General features: G+C 38.6%; 1 protein-coding gene across 4 annotated transcripts in view; it reads left to right on the top strand.

Annotated features, from left to right (window-relative positions):
* Nucleotides 1-17,903, top strand: part of Creld (Cysteine rich with EGF like domains) — a 97,803-nt gene that overhangs the window by 65,304 nt on the left and 14,596 nt on the right. For 2 of the 4 annotated variants that reach the window (XM_071693010.1, XM_071693009.1), the window contains exons 2-7: nucleotides 5,589-5,802; nucleotides 7,431-7,577; nucleotides 7,918-8,115; nucleotides 8,763-8,924; nucleotides 13,369-13,519; nucleotides 14,684-14,779. In XM_071693010.1, coding sequence (XP_071549111.1) covers nucleotides 5,589-5,802; nucleotides 7,431-7,577; nucleotides 7,918-8,115; nucleotides 8,763-8,924; nucleotides 13,369-13,519; nucleotides 14,684-14,779 — 968 coding nt within the window. Of the gene's footprint in view, nucleotides 1-4,056; nucleotides 4,165-5,588; nucleotides 5,803-7,430; nucleotides 7,578-7,917; nucleotides 8,116-8,762; nucleotides 8,925-13,368; nucleotides 13,520-14,683; nucleotides 14,780-17,903 lie in introns of those variants that run through there. The other 2 variants (XM_071693011.1, XM_071693012.1) reach the window with 2 other exon arrangements.

Genomic DNA, 17,903 nt, shown 5'->3' with positions numbered 1-17,903 from the left:
ATGCATCATAGTGAATTTGTTATAAATTCTCACCTTAAATAGAGTGCGAACTTTGTAGACGAAAGGTCTGAGAAACAAAATGTTTTAAAAGAGACAAATTTGCCATACATTCGCTCACAAGTCTTGACCGTTTTCATTTTTCCCTGGCTGATTCATTCACAACATTGCGCATTTCACCCTTATGCTCCCTAGACGGAAGGAAAGCGGTAGGACGTAAAACTCTAAGGTATATGACAAATCGTACGAAGGCCTGTGAAAAACGCGAAAGTATTGTACGCAACGGGAGTCACTAGTGATGATTAATATTGCTGAAAACTGAAGAAAACGTTGCATGGCTTCTGGCAAGCACTTGTGTATTTCAAATAGTTGGACCCAAAAACAGGAGGAACAGTTCTTCCCTTAAGCCTCTACACCAAGAATTTTGACAAAATCCTCGAGAGTATAAATGAATTTTAGGTAACGTATTATGTATCCGTCCAGCTTTAGCAAAGAAAACGTTTTAAGGTGACACACTGGGCTATCATCTTGTGTCCACTGTGACGTCACGGCGTGCCTCAGTCATTTTCTGTCATTATCGTCATAATGTTCACGTTTATATCAACGACTGTGCGAGCCTGTGTTCCGGACAGGTATGTGAATAATTTGCTCCAAATACCAGACAAGAATTTCCAGAATTCCACAGGATATTACAGACACAAATATATACTCTAACAAATGAAGGGCAGATAAATTTAAAGATCATATATGTTGGTCGTTTTAATGTGTGTCGTCTGCTATCATATTTCACGCATGTAATTAGCATAATTCATGTAGTCATAGGTTTTAAAAGATAGAGTTAATTACTTAATTTAATTTCAAATACAGGCCGTAAATATATATAAAATAAAATAGTAGCACTATACTCTAATTATTAGATAAGTTTATGGAAATAAAGCCTTGTAGAAGTATGGCTGAGCGTGAACTATAATACATTATCAAATAATACGACATAAAGTGCGAACAAGAATAGACATTATCAAATAATGACAAATAAAGCTTTAACTCATATATGCAAATTAAGTCTAATTGTAATTTGTATAATTTTCATAAGTTATAGATATAACATAGTGACCTTAAACAGTAGGTCATTAACTCCATTTGAATAAATAAATAGAAAGTATTGACTCGGGAAGACTACAGAAGTATTCAAATGACCGTCTAAAGTTTAGACGAGGGTGTGAACGAGAAAATTATGGCGCGCACTCGGGCTCTGGGGCGGGCTTAAGTTGCGTTCGCTGGTGAATAAACTTTCACTCTCTTTTCAACCTGCATGCAGCAATCTCCTCCAGCCGCTCCCCTTCGTCATGCCTCGGGTTATTCTCAGACCACAGAAGCCATGACCCCACAGAGGGAGCCGCTCGTTGGATATGGTGGAGTTTACATTGGCCCTCTGGTGGTGGTTGTGGCGTTGACGTCTGACGTCACTACCAGGGATTTTTTTTCCCCACTAATACCACACAGAAAGTCACTGACCCCTTGAGTACGGCTGTACGTAACCCTTGAGTACGGCGGTACGTAACCCTTGAGCACGGCGGTACGTAACCCTTGAGCATGGCGGTACGTAACCCTTGAGCACGGCAGTACGTAACCCTTAAGCACGGCGGTACGTAACCCTTGAGTACGGCGGTACGTAACCCTTGAGTACGGCGGTACGTAACCCTTGAGTACGGCGGTACGTAACCCTTGAGTACGGCGGTACGTAACCCTTGAGTACGGCAGTACGTAGCCCTTGAACACGATGGAACATAACCCTTGAGTACGGCAGTACGTAACCCTTGAGTACGGCGGTACGTAACCCTTGAGTACGGCTGTACGTAACCCTTGAGTACGGCGGTACGTAACCCTTGAGCACGGCGGTACGTAACCCTTGAGCACGGCGGTACGTAACCCTTGAGCACGGCAGTACGTAACCCTTGAGTACGGTAGTACGTAACCCTTGAGTACGGCAGTACGTAACCCTTGAGTACGGCGGTACGTAACCCTTGAGTACGGCGGTACGTAACCCTTGAGTACGGCGGTACGTAACCCTTGAGTACGGCGGTACGTAACCCTTGAGTACGGCGGTACGTAACCCTTAAGCACGGTAGTACGTAACCCTTGAGTACGGCGGTACGTAACCCTTGAGTACGGCGGTACGTAACCCTTGAGCACGGCGGTACGTAACCCTTGAGCACGACGGTACGACCATGTGATAACAATTCCCAGTTTACACTTCCATTTCGATAGTTATAATCTAACGTATACGACTTACGTCACACGCTAGTTAGGCTCCATCACAACGTCTTCACGGTGTAATACCCATTTATTTGTGATGATAAATTATATTAAGGTGTGATTAATGCGGAGGAAGATATAATTTAAGCTTTATTTTAAGAATATAACACACACTCCTTAATTTGATGATGGTACCATTAACGCTATAAGAACGATAGATGGATAAGGGTGTTAGGTAATGTCAAATTTGTTCCATTGGTGCTTTAGTGTTATTAAGATAACATGCGCATGACTGTGATGTAGATGGGAGTCCGGTTTTTCATTTTAGATAAAAAAAAAAAAAGCTGAGTATCTAAATGGTTAAGTTAACTTTAGTTGTATCTTGTGAGAACTGCCAAGCAAGTATATCCGTCATCAACAGATAAAGGTATTTCATAAGGATGTAATTTGAATATTCTATTTTCTGCATCTATGATAGTTTTCATACATAATTCTCATGGAGACGATACATACGTATATATATATGTCCATTAGGTATTATCATGGCGCATTATGTTATTTAGATGATGTAGTTTTATATCTATAACTCACCTAAGTATTTTAAGGAAGATTAATAGCTGTATGAAGCTTGTAATATCGTAATGAGGTCCGTTTTAATCTTCGGGATATTTGAAATTTGTGTGACAAGGCCATCATAGGCCGATATATGACCCAAGAGGTTATGAAAAGCAGTTTTATTTCATCCATTGAGAGAGAGAGAGAGAGAGAGAGAGAGAGAGAGAGGGGTGGTGGCGGCTGGTGGCCCGCCACGTCGGCCTTGCCCGTCGCGCCAACATTCGAATTCCCGTTTTCTCCACAATTGTGTCTGGTACCGAGGTGCTGCTGTATTATCAGACGTTCTAAAGAAATGACAGCTATTTTACAGCACAAAACATCATGTCAGCACCGGGTAAAGGCATTAAGAAAGATATTACAGCAAGCCACTGGATGACAGATGATGAATGTTGATGTTAGATTTCAAAAGGGTTTGACCTAAATCCTTGCTTAAGTTATTCGTTTCGTAAACATGAAACTGGACAGAACTAGGATGAAAAGTTCCTGTAAATGAATGCAGAGCTGAATAAACTGTAGTGTCCAGCGTTCATTGTTGATTAAATAAGTGATGGTCTATAAAGAAATCCAGCTTTCAAAGAACATTTTTAAGGATTTTGCAAATGTCACCATGTGGAGGCGTCTCGCTAGTGAAACATTTCGTAAGCGACTCATGATTCGTACTCACAACGTTTTTCAGGACTTTTAATCGAAAAAAAAATGACCCAAGCGTTAAAGTTTGCTCTGAGATATTCTCAGACTTAATTAAATGATTTACAAGTTTGAGTCTGTAGAGTTAGGCAGATTCCTGCAAAAGGGCTGTTTAAGTTAGCAAAGCTAGAAGTGTGCAGTTCGCGAGGGTCAAAACAATATGGAACTGCTAAGTGAAAATGTTGATTTGCATCAGTGCTGTAGCAAGAGAAATTAACAACCTAACTCAACGTAACTAATCTAACTTAACCGAAATTTTAGATCGAATTACGTTGTTAATACATACACACACACACACACACACACACACACACACACACACACTATATATATATATATATATATATATATATATATATATATATATATATATATATATATATATATATACACGAGTATACTTTGATTAATAGTTAATAGTTTGAAATTTTCCAGAACCTAAAGGAACCACTAAATCCTAAAGGTCCGACATGAGCGAACGGTTCGTGGGGAAAACATTGTCTGAAATGTTTTGATATACCCTGAGCAGCGCGTTGTCATTGACACTGACGTTAACGACCGGTTTTACGATATTTTGGCTTAAATACAGGGAATATTTCAGGCCTGAGAGTGAGTATTTGATGTAGATTCATTGCTTTCTGCGACTGACTTGAATTGGTGGCTGTATTATAGTGGATTAATTAGTATTTAGCGGTATTGATTGCAAAGTTCAACAGACATTACAGTATTTTAGTTGCAGCCACGATTACAGGTTGAGATTGACTAGATCTAGTTTCCTAATCGTACTGAAGAGTTCTAGGACACTTTTTATAGATATAGAAAATAATGTTACAGAGTTGTAGGTTTATTTACGTAACTCTTGTATTGATGATTATACCCAGTTTATTTCGGCCTATAGAAAGATGGTAGGCATGTATACAGGTGTTCAAGGAAGATTTCTAACATTATATTAATAATGTCTCGATCATTGACAGAGCTCTGGATCAGAAAGTAGTTGTATGGGGGGAAAAATAACACGAAATATACCGAGTGTGGAGTTTAAGGGCACCACGGAAGTATTGTATGGGAATGGAAGAATATATGATTACTGGACTCGTAACAATCGGCAAAAGTGATTTAGAAAATTTTGAATTTTCATAAGAAAATGAAATGATGCTCCAAATTATGCAATTCCAGTTTAAGTCCATAAGTCATATTTATGGTGTCCGTAAAGTGTAATTTTACCTTTATTCGCACCTTGTCACATTGCTTATTAATGTATTTCATCTTGAGTTTCAGTGCATTTGTAACAAAATCCCAGAGGGACATACCTGGATGGAAAAGGGTTAAAGAATAGTATTCCATTCCTTAATATTTTTATTCTCTGACACTTATGGTTTTCGAGCCTCAGCAAGACTACTTTAGGAATAGGCAAGCAGTGGCCTCATTTGTGTTCATTATGCCTCTAACTGTTATGATAAACTAAAACAAGTCCTAACCATTCACAGTCAAACCTAGTCCACTTCACGTGCCTAGGTTCAGCACGTCACCATGTTGCCTCTCAGCGTCCTGAATGGTTATGTCCAAATACCTTTAAACCTTTTCCACTCCTTCCTACCATCTTGTTATCTACCTCCCCCCATATCTGATTCAGATTTTAGTCAGTCTTTGGTCATTATCTCCATATATTTAGACCATTTTATTGAACCCTGGACTGCTCTCTCAGTTATACTGAGCTTACTGCTACACATTCTCTTGCACTGTCATTCCTTCCAGGTAATCCACCTTCCACCATACACTGTCTTCATGCATTTCCCTTTCAACATATCCCATTTCCATTCCCTTTCAACACATCCCATTTCCATTTAGGTCCCCAAGACTAGCATCTGTACAACCAATTCTGACATACCCATTTTTGCCTTAGCAGGTTCTTTCTCATTAGATTGTCATACCATTTTACTTTGCAAATGCCTCATCATTAGAAAAAATATTAGAAATGTGTGCCCAATTAACACATGGATGCAACAAGAACGTAATCTTTTTTCTATTTCCAGAATGCATTTCCTTTGTAGAAAAGAAGTATTCCTTTTGGTCTCAATGGGTTTAAGCTGTTTGGTGGCACAAGTCATACCTGACACAGGCAAGGGCAAAAGCAGCACTCCTGGGAACAATGGTTCGGACCAAAGCAAAAATAATAAAGAGAGCCAGAAGGCTGCCAAGCTTCCACCATGTGCTGCCTGCAAGACTCTGACAGAATCTTTCAACAAGGTAAGGTACACAGTAAATGATGAAAGGAAGGTGCTAAGTTCTAAGTGGTAGATTTCGCTGTAAGAAATTCATCCATAGAATAATTGATTTCCTCTGTTACTAACAATTTTTTTTATATGAACTTTTACCTGATTTCCTGGAGGGAGCTAACATTAAAACCATCTAAAGACCCCCATGAAGTTCTCCATCAGACCATATCTGTACATCGCTGTTTCCATTACAGCCTGTTCCCTAGAGGATAGTATATCTCCAAGGGATGCAACAATTAGCAAATATCTATGCTACAAATAAATACAGCTGGATGGAAAAGCTTAATCCTAATACCATCAACAGAGCTATGACCTGCTTATGATCATTAAAGCTGTTTCACAGATAATAGATATAAGCCACTACGTTTCTGTCATGCTACAAATGGTTGACTATCATTCTGTTGTTTTTGTTGCTGCAGCTCAACTAAATTTCAAGAACACACAAAGAACACTACCACAGTTAGCAGACAGTTTCAAGCCAATCATAAAATTCCTGAGAAAAGATATAAAACAATACTGGAAAAGTAGACATATATTCCTGACTAAGTACAGCATGACAAATTTCTTCTGGATAACATTTTTAATCATTTCTATGTATACATGAACACTCAGGTCACCTTAGAGCATTTTTATGCCCTTTACAAAATTACTCTCAAACATGCCTTCTTGTTTGAATTATGGTAAGACTTAAATGAAAGTCTGAGGTATGGTTTACTGTTGCCTAGATTAAGTCTGAATAACTACTGTCATATGCATGAGTGATGGAAGGTGAAGCTGAATTTAATTGGGCCCGTGGCATCTGTTCCCTCCTGGCTAAGCACAGGGGTCAGTCACTTGTTGCTCTGCTGGCAACTGCTATCCAGTGGAGCCCAGCCTCAACGAAAAGGCACAAAGTTACCTTAACTCACAGTTCCAACAAAAGTAAAGTCTGTGCTGAACTGTGCACTCCAATATGGCTTATAATAAATACATGACCAAATGATAGCAATTCTACGCATGTTTCTATAATCATGTACAACCTATTGTCTGTAGAAGCACAATTGCAGTACCATGATTTGTGGCTTGACGTCTTGCTGTTTTTTTTCTTCCTCACTGTCACTTCTATATTGGTGATTAGCTACATGTTTTCAAAATAAATCATGTTTTGAACGTAATCATGTTCCCCTTTTCTTCTTTATCATCTCCCTTTACTCTTATGTATATCTGTTTTCCCGTGTTTCCTTACATATATTTTCTCCTATTTTATATTCTTGCTGTATATCTTTTTTTAATGTTTTGTCAGTGAAAGCAGGTAGTATCTTCACTCACTTGGTAACAAAACTAACACAGAGATTTCCTTAAGGTATTGTTATTTTGTAAATGTCTAAAGTCATATATATGGTCAGTAACAAAATTAAAGCAACATACCTATTGGGTATATAGAATAGACATTCATCCAGTATGAATATCTTTCTTTGATTATTCTCATTATTAATGATAATTAATGATTCAGTAAATGTTGAGAACTTGCTTTCAGCAAAAGTAAGGTGTTGATTATATTGTTTTAAAGAACACTTATGGATAATTCAATTATCATGACTGTCTTTTGTCTGCTTAAAGGGTATTGATTCAACTGCTCGTGGGAAGCACGAAGGTGGAGACTCTGCTTGGGAAGAGGAGAAAATGTTGTCATATAAAAAATCAGAAATTAGATTGATAGAGATTCAAGAAAAATTATGTAGTGATGTTGAGAGAGGCCAAAAACAGGTGAGTAAAAAAGAACAGTGGCACCCTTAGTTTTGCAGAGAGACTGGTTAAATATAGTATGAGGCTAAATTTTTGTTCACATTCTAAGTGCTTAGATTATTCATCATATTTTATTACATTACATGATGTCTGAAATTTTGTATCTGGTATCATATGTGTGAAATTTTAAGAGGATTTGTGGTCATAAATTTTTTTACTTCATTGACTGGTATCATTTGTCAACATTTTATAGAATTCACTGATTACAGTATTCAAGCTGAATCATCCTTTTGTTATATTCACATCACACAACTGGTAATTTATGCATTTCACTAACATAGATTTAAGTTTTATGTGACAGTGTGAGGCTAATGCAGAGGAGTATGAAGGATTGCTAGAGGACTGGTGGTTTCGGGAACAGGAAACACAGCCTGAACTGCACGCGTGGCTTTGCATCACTATGTTGAGAGTTTGTTGTCCTCCTAATCATTATGGTCCTCAGTGCCTTCCATGCAAAGGGGGCATTGAAAACCCATGTGGTGGGAATGGCAAGTGCAAGGTATTTACTCTTTACTTATAAATAGTTTGCATGTTACCAGAGAAAGAGGAATTTATCAAAAATGTTTTATTAATGTTCCCATTTTTACAAAATTATAGGAAACGTACGTAGTACAGTATTTTGATAGTGGCATTGTAAGCAGTAAGAGTATGACTGTTAAAGTATAATTAATGTTAAAGATGAAATGATTGAGGTAAAAGAGTTAAAAAGTGTAGCAAGTATGTAAAAGAAATAGAGTAGGACAGCTATGATATTGTGCACTGAATTTGGTTTTACACATGCAATTTGCTCTTCATTTATCACTTCTTATCACTCACAAGTCATAGCACTTCAAAAAAGATATTAATATATGTGGGTGACGTGATTTTGTCAGTAGGCTTTTATCAAACTCGTTCTGTACACTTTTGATTTATGTGCTCTTATCTGTTGATGCTCTTGTAAAAGCCTAAACCCATTCTTATCTATCAACAAACAGAACTTTTTGTTTAGATTAGATTCCTAAGATTCAAATATTTCCTTTTCATGAAAATGTATTTTGGAAAACTCCAAAAGATGAATTCACAATCTGGCTGGCTTCTAACTGCTTATAATTTTATGTCACTGAATAGGTTTAGACGAAGAAACTAATCTTAGAATACTAATTACAGGGGGCAGGAACACGAAAAGGAAGTGGTGATTGTTCTTGCAATCCAGGTTACACAGGAGATATGTGTGATTCATGCAATTTTGGTTACTATCAGGCATATAAGGATGATACAAAGCTACTTTGTGAGCAGTGCCATAAGGCTTGCAATGGACCATGCAGTGGGGTAAGTAACACATGTGTTAAGAAGTAATTTGTAAGATTCATTAATTAATTATTTATTATACTTTGTCGCTGTCTCAAGCATTAGTGAGGTAGCGCAAGGAAACACACAAAAGAATGGCCCAACCCACCCACATTCACATGTATATATATACACGTTCACACAGAGCACATATACATACCTATACATCTTAACGTATACATATATATACACACACAGACATATACATATATACACATGTACATAATTCATGCTGTCTGCCCTTATTCATTCCCTTTCACCACCCTGCCACACATGAAATGACAATCTCATTTCCAGCACATCCACCCTCCTCCGCACAACTCTATCTATAGCCCACGCCTCGCAACCATATAACATTGTTGGAACCACTGTTCCTTCAAACATACACATTTTTGCTTTCTGAGAAAGCGTTCTCGACTTCCACACATTTTTCAACGCTTCCAGAACTTTCGCCCCCTACCCCTCCCTATGATTCACTTCCACTTCCATGGTTCCATCTGCTGCCAAATCCACTCCCAGATGTTTAAAACACTTCACTTCCTCCAGTTTTTCTCTATTCAAACTTACCTCCCAATTGACTTGTCCCTGAACCCTACTGTGTCTAATAACCCTGCTCTTATTCACATTACTCTTAGCTTTCTTCATTCGTACACTTTACCAAACTCAGTCACCAGCTTCTGCAGTTTCTTACCCGAATCAGCCACCAGCGCTGTATCATCAGCGAACAACAACTGACTCACTTCCCAAGCTCTCTCATCCACAACAGACTGCATACTTGCCCCTCTTTCCAAAACTCTTGCATTCACCTCCTTAACAACCCCATCCATAAACAAATTAAACACCCATGGAGACATCACTCACCCCTGCTGCAAACCAACATTCACTGAGAACCAATCACTTTACTCTCTTCCTACACACACATGCTTTACATCCTCGATAAAAACTTTTCACTGCTTCTAACAGCTTGCCTCCCACGCCATATATTCTTAATACCTTCCTCAGAGCATCTCTATCAAATCTATCATATGCCTTATCCAGATCCATAAATGCTACATACAAATCCATTTGCTTTTCTGAATATCTCTCACATTCTTCAAAGCAAACACCTATCCACACATCCTCTACCACTTCTGAAACCACACTGCTCTTCCCCAATCTGATGTTCTGTATATGCCTTCACCCTCTCAATCAACACCCTCCCATATAATTTCCCAGAAATACTCAACAAACTTATACCTCTGTAATTTGAGCTCTCACTTTTATCCCCTTTGCCTTTGCACAGTGGCACTATGCAAGCATTCCGCCAATCCTCAGGCACCTCACCATGAGCCATACATACATTAAATAACCTTACCAATCAGTCAACAATACAGTTACCCCCCTTTTTTAATGAATTCCACTGCAATACCATCCAAACCCGCTGCCTTGTTGGCTTTCATCTTCCACAAAGCTTGTACTACCTCTTCTCTGTTTACCGAATCATTTTCCCTAACCCTCTCACTTTGCACACCACCTAGACGAAAACACCCTATATATGCCACTCTATCATCAAACACATTCAACAAACCTTCAAAATACTCACTCCATCTCCTTCTCACATCACCACTACTTGTTATCACCTCCCCATTTGCCCCTTCACTGGTGTTCCCATTTGTTCCCTTGTCTTACGCACTTTATTTACCTCCTTCCAAAACATCTTTTTATTCTCCCTAAAATTTAATGATACTCTCTCACCCCAACTCTCATTTACCCTGTTTTCACCTCCTGCACCTTTCTCTTGACCTCTTGCCTCTTTCTTTTTTACATCTCCCACTCATTTGCATTATTTCCCTGCAAAAATCGTCCAAATGCCTCTCTCTTCTCTTTCACTAATAATCTTACTTCTTCATCCCACCACTCACTACCCTTTCTAATCTGCCCACCTCCCACGCCATCACTGCTTCCCTAAATACATCCCATTCCTCCCTCACTCCCCTTACGTCCTTTGTTCTCACCTTTTTCCATTCTGTACTCAGTCTCTCCTTGCACTTCCTCGCACAAGTTTCCTTCCCAAGCTCACTTACTCACACCAGTCTCTTCACCCCAACATTCTCTCTTCTTTTCTGAAAACATCTACTCTTCACCTTCGCCTCCACAAGATACTTACACAGACATATACATATATACACATGTACATAATTCATACTTGCTGCCTTCATTCATTCCCGTCGTCACCCTGCCACACATGGAATGACAACCCCCTCCCTCCGCATGTGCTTGAGGTAGCACTAGGAAAAGACAACAAAGGCCACATTCGTTCACACTCAGTCTCTAGCTGTCATGTATAATGCACCGAAACCACAGCTCCCTTTCCACATCCAGGCCCCACAAAACTTTCCATGGTTTACCCCAGATGCTTCACGTGCCCTGGTTCAATCCATTAACAGCACGTCGACCCTGGTATGCCACATTGTTCCAATTCACTCCATTCCTTGCATGCCTTTCACCCTATTGCATGTTCAGGCCCCTATCCCACTTCTCCTCATTCCCTCTATCTCTGACACATATATCCTCTTTGTCAATTTTTCCTCACTCATTCTCTCCATGTGACCAAACCATTTCAAAACACCCTCTTCTGCTTTCATAACTACACCCTTTTTATTTCCACATGTCTCTCTTACCCTTTTATTACTTACTCGATCAAACCACCTCAAACCACATATTGTCCTCAAACATCTCATTTCCAACACATCCACCCTCCTTCGCACAACTCTATCTATAGCCTACGCCTCGCAACCATATAACATTGTTGGAACCAATATTCCTTCAAACAGGCCAATTTTTGCTTTCCGAGATAACGTTCTCGCCTTCCACACATTTCTCAATGCTCCTTAAGCTTTCGCCCCCACCCCCACCCTGTGACTCACTTCTGCTTCCATAGTTCCATCCGCTGCCAAATCCACTCCCAGATTTGTAAAACACTTCACTTCCTCCAGTTTTTCTCCATTCAAACTTACCTCCCAATTGACTTGTCCCTCCACCCTACAGTACCTAATAACCTTGCTCTTATTCACATTTACTCTCAGCTTTCTTCTTTCACACACTTTACCACACTCAGTTACCAGCTTCTGCAGTTTCACACCCGAATCAGCCACCAGCGCTGTATCATCAGCGAACAATAACTGACTCACATCCCAAGCCCTCTCATCCACAACAGACTGCATACTTGCCCCTCTCTCCAAAACTCTTGCATTCATCTCCCCAACAACCCCATCCATAAACAAATTAACAACCATGGAGACATCACGCAGCCCTGCCGCAAACCAACATTCACTGAGAACCCATCACTTTCCTCTCTTCCTACTCGTACACATGCCTATGCCTACATCCTCGATAAAAACTTGTCATTGCTCCTAGCATCTTGCCTTCCACACCATATATTCTTAATACCTTAGTACCTTCTCCAGATCCATAAATGCTACATACAAATCCATTTGCTTTTCTAAGTCTTTCTCACATACATTCTTCAAAGCAAACACCTGATCCACACATCCTCTACCACTTCTGAAACCACACTGCTCTTCCCCAAGCTGATGCTCTGTACATGCTTTCACCCTCTCAATTAATACCCTCCCATATAATTTCCCAGGAATACTCAAACTTATACCTCTGCAATTTGAGCACTCACCTTTATCCCTTTTGCCTTTGTACAATGGCACTATGCATGCATTCTGCCAATCCCCAGGCACCTCACCATGAGTCATACATACATTGAATATCCTTACCAACCAGTCACCAACACAGTCACACCCTTTTTTGAAAAATTCCTTTGCAATACTATCCAAACCTGCTGCCTTGCTGGGTTTCATTTTCCACAAAGCTTTTACTACCTCTTCTCTGTATACCAAATCATTCTCCTTAACCCTCTCACTTCGCAAACCACCTTGACCAAAACACCCTATACCTGCCACTCTTATCATCTAACACATTCAGCAAACCTTCATTTCTAATATATCAACAAAGATGGCTAAGTATAATTTTGTAAAACATTTTAGTCATAGAAATTCGCATCCATAATTAACTCGAGCTAAGTGTAGCAGAGTGAAGCTGCTTAGATGCATGTTCATTTGTTGTATTTCATTGCTCGTGTACTTCTTGGGAATGACTTGAATGCCAGCACACATGGATAGTAACACAGGTACTCACACTTTTAGGCAATGAAACCTGCACTCTTGAATTGAACCCAAGCTCTCATTCCTCTGGACCCCATCAATGCAGAATTAACACCCTATATGAACTTGACTCATACGTTGGTAATGGGAAAGGAGTTAATAGATATAAAGATAGACCATACATATTTCATTTAAGTTGACTTTTTTGGCTTTATGTAAGGTTTCATGACTGAGTATAGTGCAGTTTTTGGACTAACCAAGTTTATTCTTTTCAGCCTGGTCAGAAATCCTGTGTGGCATGTAAGGAGGGTTGGCTAATGGACACAGAGAAGGGTTGTATGGATATTAATGAATGTGCAGTTGATAAATCACCGTGCAAGAGAAATCAGTTTTGTGTCAACAGTGAAGGAACATTCTCTTGCCTAGGTCAGTTCAAGTACACATGAATATTCATAATGTATATTAATATCCAGTTAGATTGTCTTTTGTAAATTACTTGGCTGTTGTTTGTATCTTAATGATGCTTGTAGGGATAATGAGAAAAGCAGAATTTTGTCCTGTGCATGCATGGCTACAGGCTCTCTAGGCAGTTTAAAGGATATTTAAACTGGTGATGAGTTAGAACATCATATGATGATGGCCACCACTTCCAAAGGATCTTCATATGATGTTGGTCATTGTTGAAGTGTTAAAGGCAGAAGGAAGATCATTTATGGAGAGAAGAAAGAGGATAGGCAATAGTACAGAACTCTGAGGAACACTGCTGTTGACAGGATAAGAAGTAGAAGTTGTTCCATCAGCCATTACCCTGATGGAATGACAAGAAAGGAGGCCATATTTTAAAGAAAAAAAAAAGGAAGTTTAGAAAGCAAAGACTTATGCCATATGTATATTGACTAAAGCTTCACCAAAATCATGAAAAAGGAGAATCAGAGCATTGCATGGTAGAGATCACCAGTGGACCTTGCAATGCAAAGACATGTTGGTGATCTGAAAAAAGGAATGAATAATGTAGGTGACTTAAGAAAGTGAGAGTTAAGGAGAGTTCCAAAGATTTACGAGATATCAGAAGTGACAGCAATAGGGCAGTTAGTTTGGAGGATTAGAACAGCCTCGCTTCTTAAGGGTGGACTTCTCTGAGATATACTTTTAAGAAAGAGAAGTTTTGGTGTTTAAATAAACAAAATATGTTCTAAATCATTAAGGTAGAAAAAGGAAGGTGTCACGACATCTAGTTGAATCGTCTTAAGTAAAGCCAAGTGTTATATATATTAAAATCCCATGCATAGAGGATTTCAGCATTTAGATGTTAAGAGTTATTACACTTTTCATGGCAAGGAGTCAGATTGTTACAGAGTTTTACATAGCTGAAGGAAAAGGGTAGATACAGAAAAATGAAAGCAAATTGATAATGTAAAATTTTGAGCTAGGTGCCTGTAAGTTGAGAGACTCAAAATGATAAGGTGAGCAAGTTGGTCTTTTTGCATTATTACCATTGACAATTGTTATTGTTTTGATGTCAAAATATATAGATTGTTAGATGTTATGATTGTGACCACATTGATGTATCTCTTAATCTTTCTGTTGCAGATTGTGATAAGGCTTGTGATGGCTGTACAGGCGATGGACCAGATATGTGTGAAAAGTGTGCTGAGGGATATGTGCAGGATAAGGACATGTGTGTCGGTAAGTACAGTAATATTCTTGGATTGTGAAACTGGCATGTTAGATCCTAGCACAACATGAAATTTCTTTATTTTAACATTTACTTATACCCTTTATTTTAATATTAGTTAAACCACAATAATCCCAATCAGCACACTGGACATCATTGTGCTTTTCTGCTCGTGTATTCTTGTAGCCTTCAGTGTAGATATTTGATTACTAAACTTTTATAGTTAAATGCTAGCATCTTTTTATTGATTGTTGTTAAAACCCAATTGCCCTCTATAACACTACATACAAATCAGAATATGTAGCCTTCCTTCTATTTATTTCCAGTTTTAGTAGAGTGAGTAACATGATTAATCTTTTAATATAATATTTATGTGGGATTAGGGCTAAGGAATCCTATCAGGACATTTACTACCATTACTCAACTCCTCGTGTATTAGGATGTATCAGGTACATGCATTCTTTGCTACATCACTCACATTTAACTCATACCTTGTGTGTTAAAATGTAATGAAGACTTCAACAAATACAAAAGTGTTTCTTACTTTTTCACTTTTCACTCTAATTTGATTTGTCAAATGAGTCCAGCATGTTTCTTCATACCAACTTCATATATAAAATACTTTCAATGCATCTGATTCCCCAGTCGTTTTTCAAGCATCTTCATCTTGAATATCATTGTTCCTATTTTCTCTCTTTCACTACATCTACTTATCTCCTCCATGGTCTGTTTCTATACCTTTTACTGTACTGCTGTCTGCATTCTTGACCCACATATCTGCCATTTGTTCTACATGACTAAAATCCTGAGGTAGTTTCATCCATGTGTCTTTCTAAAAAAAAAAATTCATACCACATAACTATTATTACCAGCAGCACCATGCAACTTGTCAGTCTGTATTATTATTTTTTATTTTCATACACTTGGGTTTCATGGCCATACATTAGACTAGGGATAAGTACTCTTTCTTGCAAGCTTCTTGCACAGCTTAAACTTTCCTTTATCAAAAGAACACCCCCAATTTCCTTCTTGCATGACTACATTCTATTAATGGATCTATTTAGGACCATCTTTACTAAACTTCACTCCCAAATACAGTCTGACGTTGTACCCCTTTCATACACTAGCATATTACAAGTTCAGTTTCTGCATCCTCCTCCTACGTACACCATTGTGTCAAGCCCATCTCATTTAGCGAACGATAGTGTCATCTTTTATAAGAACTGCATTCTCATACAGTGCAATGTTCCATCCATAAAAACATATAATGACTGTGCCATTACAAAGCCTTGACTTATTCCCATATTGATTTCAAACAACTCACTCCCACCACCTCTTACTCATACACATGCATTTCTGTTATAAAAGTTTCTAAAAGCATTCAGGAGTCTTAATAGCTTATTATATGAGTTAAAACTTCACAGAATGCTTTCCTGTTCACATGGAAATCCAGTTCAGAAAGTTATAAAAAAAATATGTATGTGTTTTTGCCTATAATCATTTATGGCATGGAAGGAGGATTGTGATGGTTTAAAAGGTGATTGATATATTGGTGACATAGTTACGGGATGGTTGAACAGTTAAATGGAATAGAGCAAAAGTTGTTATGTCAAGCTAGTTGTATGGTATAGGTGTTGTGTAAGGAAACTGGAGATTGATATCGATTGAAAAGATCTCCGACAGAAAATAAGTACACTTACAGATTTTTAATAAAATATTCTAGTGTGACGGTTTTAGGAATGACTAATAGTTGCATGGTAAATGTAGAAAGTCATCGTCAAGGAGCTGAGCATAATTTATCTTTTGTTAGCCGGTTGGGTTGGGGCTTGAGACCCATATTCTGCCTTGAATGAATGTAGCATGCCTGCAGAGGCTTTCAGTAACTCATGGACAGGCATTGCTTTTTTCATCCTTAAACATTTCGGTATTTCTTCTCAGCTTGAAGAGCCATTTAAGACACCATCTTGGCTCTGCCAGCTTTCCTGAGTTTACGGCATTCCTTGTTGCATGTTATTGTCCTTCAGGAATTGATTAAAGTGTCAGCAGTTGAGGACTTGTGTTTGGAAGAAATTCACTGTTTTTGCTACATTATTCATCACGTTGTCGAAACCCGAAGTTTTAACATGTACACTGGAACTTATTAATGCAAATTTCAATGAGAATGACAAAAGTCATTGTCTGGATATGAGTGCTGTGCACTTTACCCTGTTTTCTTCTAATGAATGGATACTTGCAAAACATGACTTACCTTTTTCAGTCAACGTGTGATCTAAAACTGCGGTCACATGGTTAAAAATAGTCTCCTCTGTAGATGTGCCTTGCTGGTATATTAGCTTCGTAAACTCCTTCATAATTTTGTTTTTCATACATATTTGCCATTTCCTGCATTTGGGAGGTAGCGTTAAGAACAGAGGACTGAGCATCAGAGGGATTATCCTCACTTGGCCCCCCACCTCTGTTCCTTTTTTGGAAAAGTAAAAAATGTGAGGGGAGGATTCCCAGCCTCCCACTCCCTCCCCATTTAGTTGTCTTTTATGACACACAGGGAATACGTGGGAAGTATTCTTTCTCCCCTATCCCCAGGGATAGAATTTATATCTGATTTATATCTATATCAAAACCTCAAATGAACCCTTACAGCTGCACCACTTTCATTAAATATTGTTGAAAAAATGTGAATGTATTTACCTTGTTGTAGAGCTGATGCTGCAGATTATCAGATGAAATACAAACTGTCATGTATTGTATTTCTTGAGACTGATATTTTAAAATGCTCAGAATTTATTTGGGCACTGTCTGCAGCCTCCATTGTACAGCTCCTTAAATACTTTCCCTCCTTGAAACATCTTGAAAAAGCAGCTTGTTTATTGCTGCGGCTTTTCCATTTCTGATGTTCATTCTGGCTTCAACATAATGTCTGAAAGTTGTCATATTTGGCACCATGGCACGACTAATACTATTGTGTAACGTGTTTTATGGGCACTGCTATTTTTGTGTTTCATGGGTGCTGCTGCTGTTGTGCTTCATGTGCACTGCTATTGTCAGCCAAGAAATCAAACCTATGGGCTTTCCTCTTGATGAAGTGTAAGAGCCTTCAGAGTGAAAGTGAATAGGGTTTGAAGTTTACAAAAGATC

This window comes from Panulirus ornatus, chromosome 55, assembly GCF_036320965.1.
Source record: "Panulirus ornatus isolate Po-2019 chromosome 55, ASM3632096v1, whole genome shotgun sequence".
Taxonomy (NCBI): domain Eukaryota; kingdom Metazoa; phylum Arthropoda; class Malacostraca; order Decapoda; family Palinuridae; genus Panulirus; species Panulirus ornatus.
This window is presented reverse-complemented; position numbering and strand designations above follow the sequence as displayed.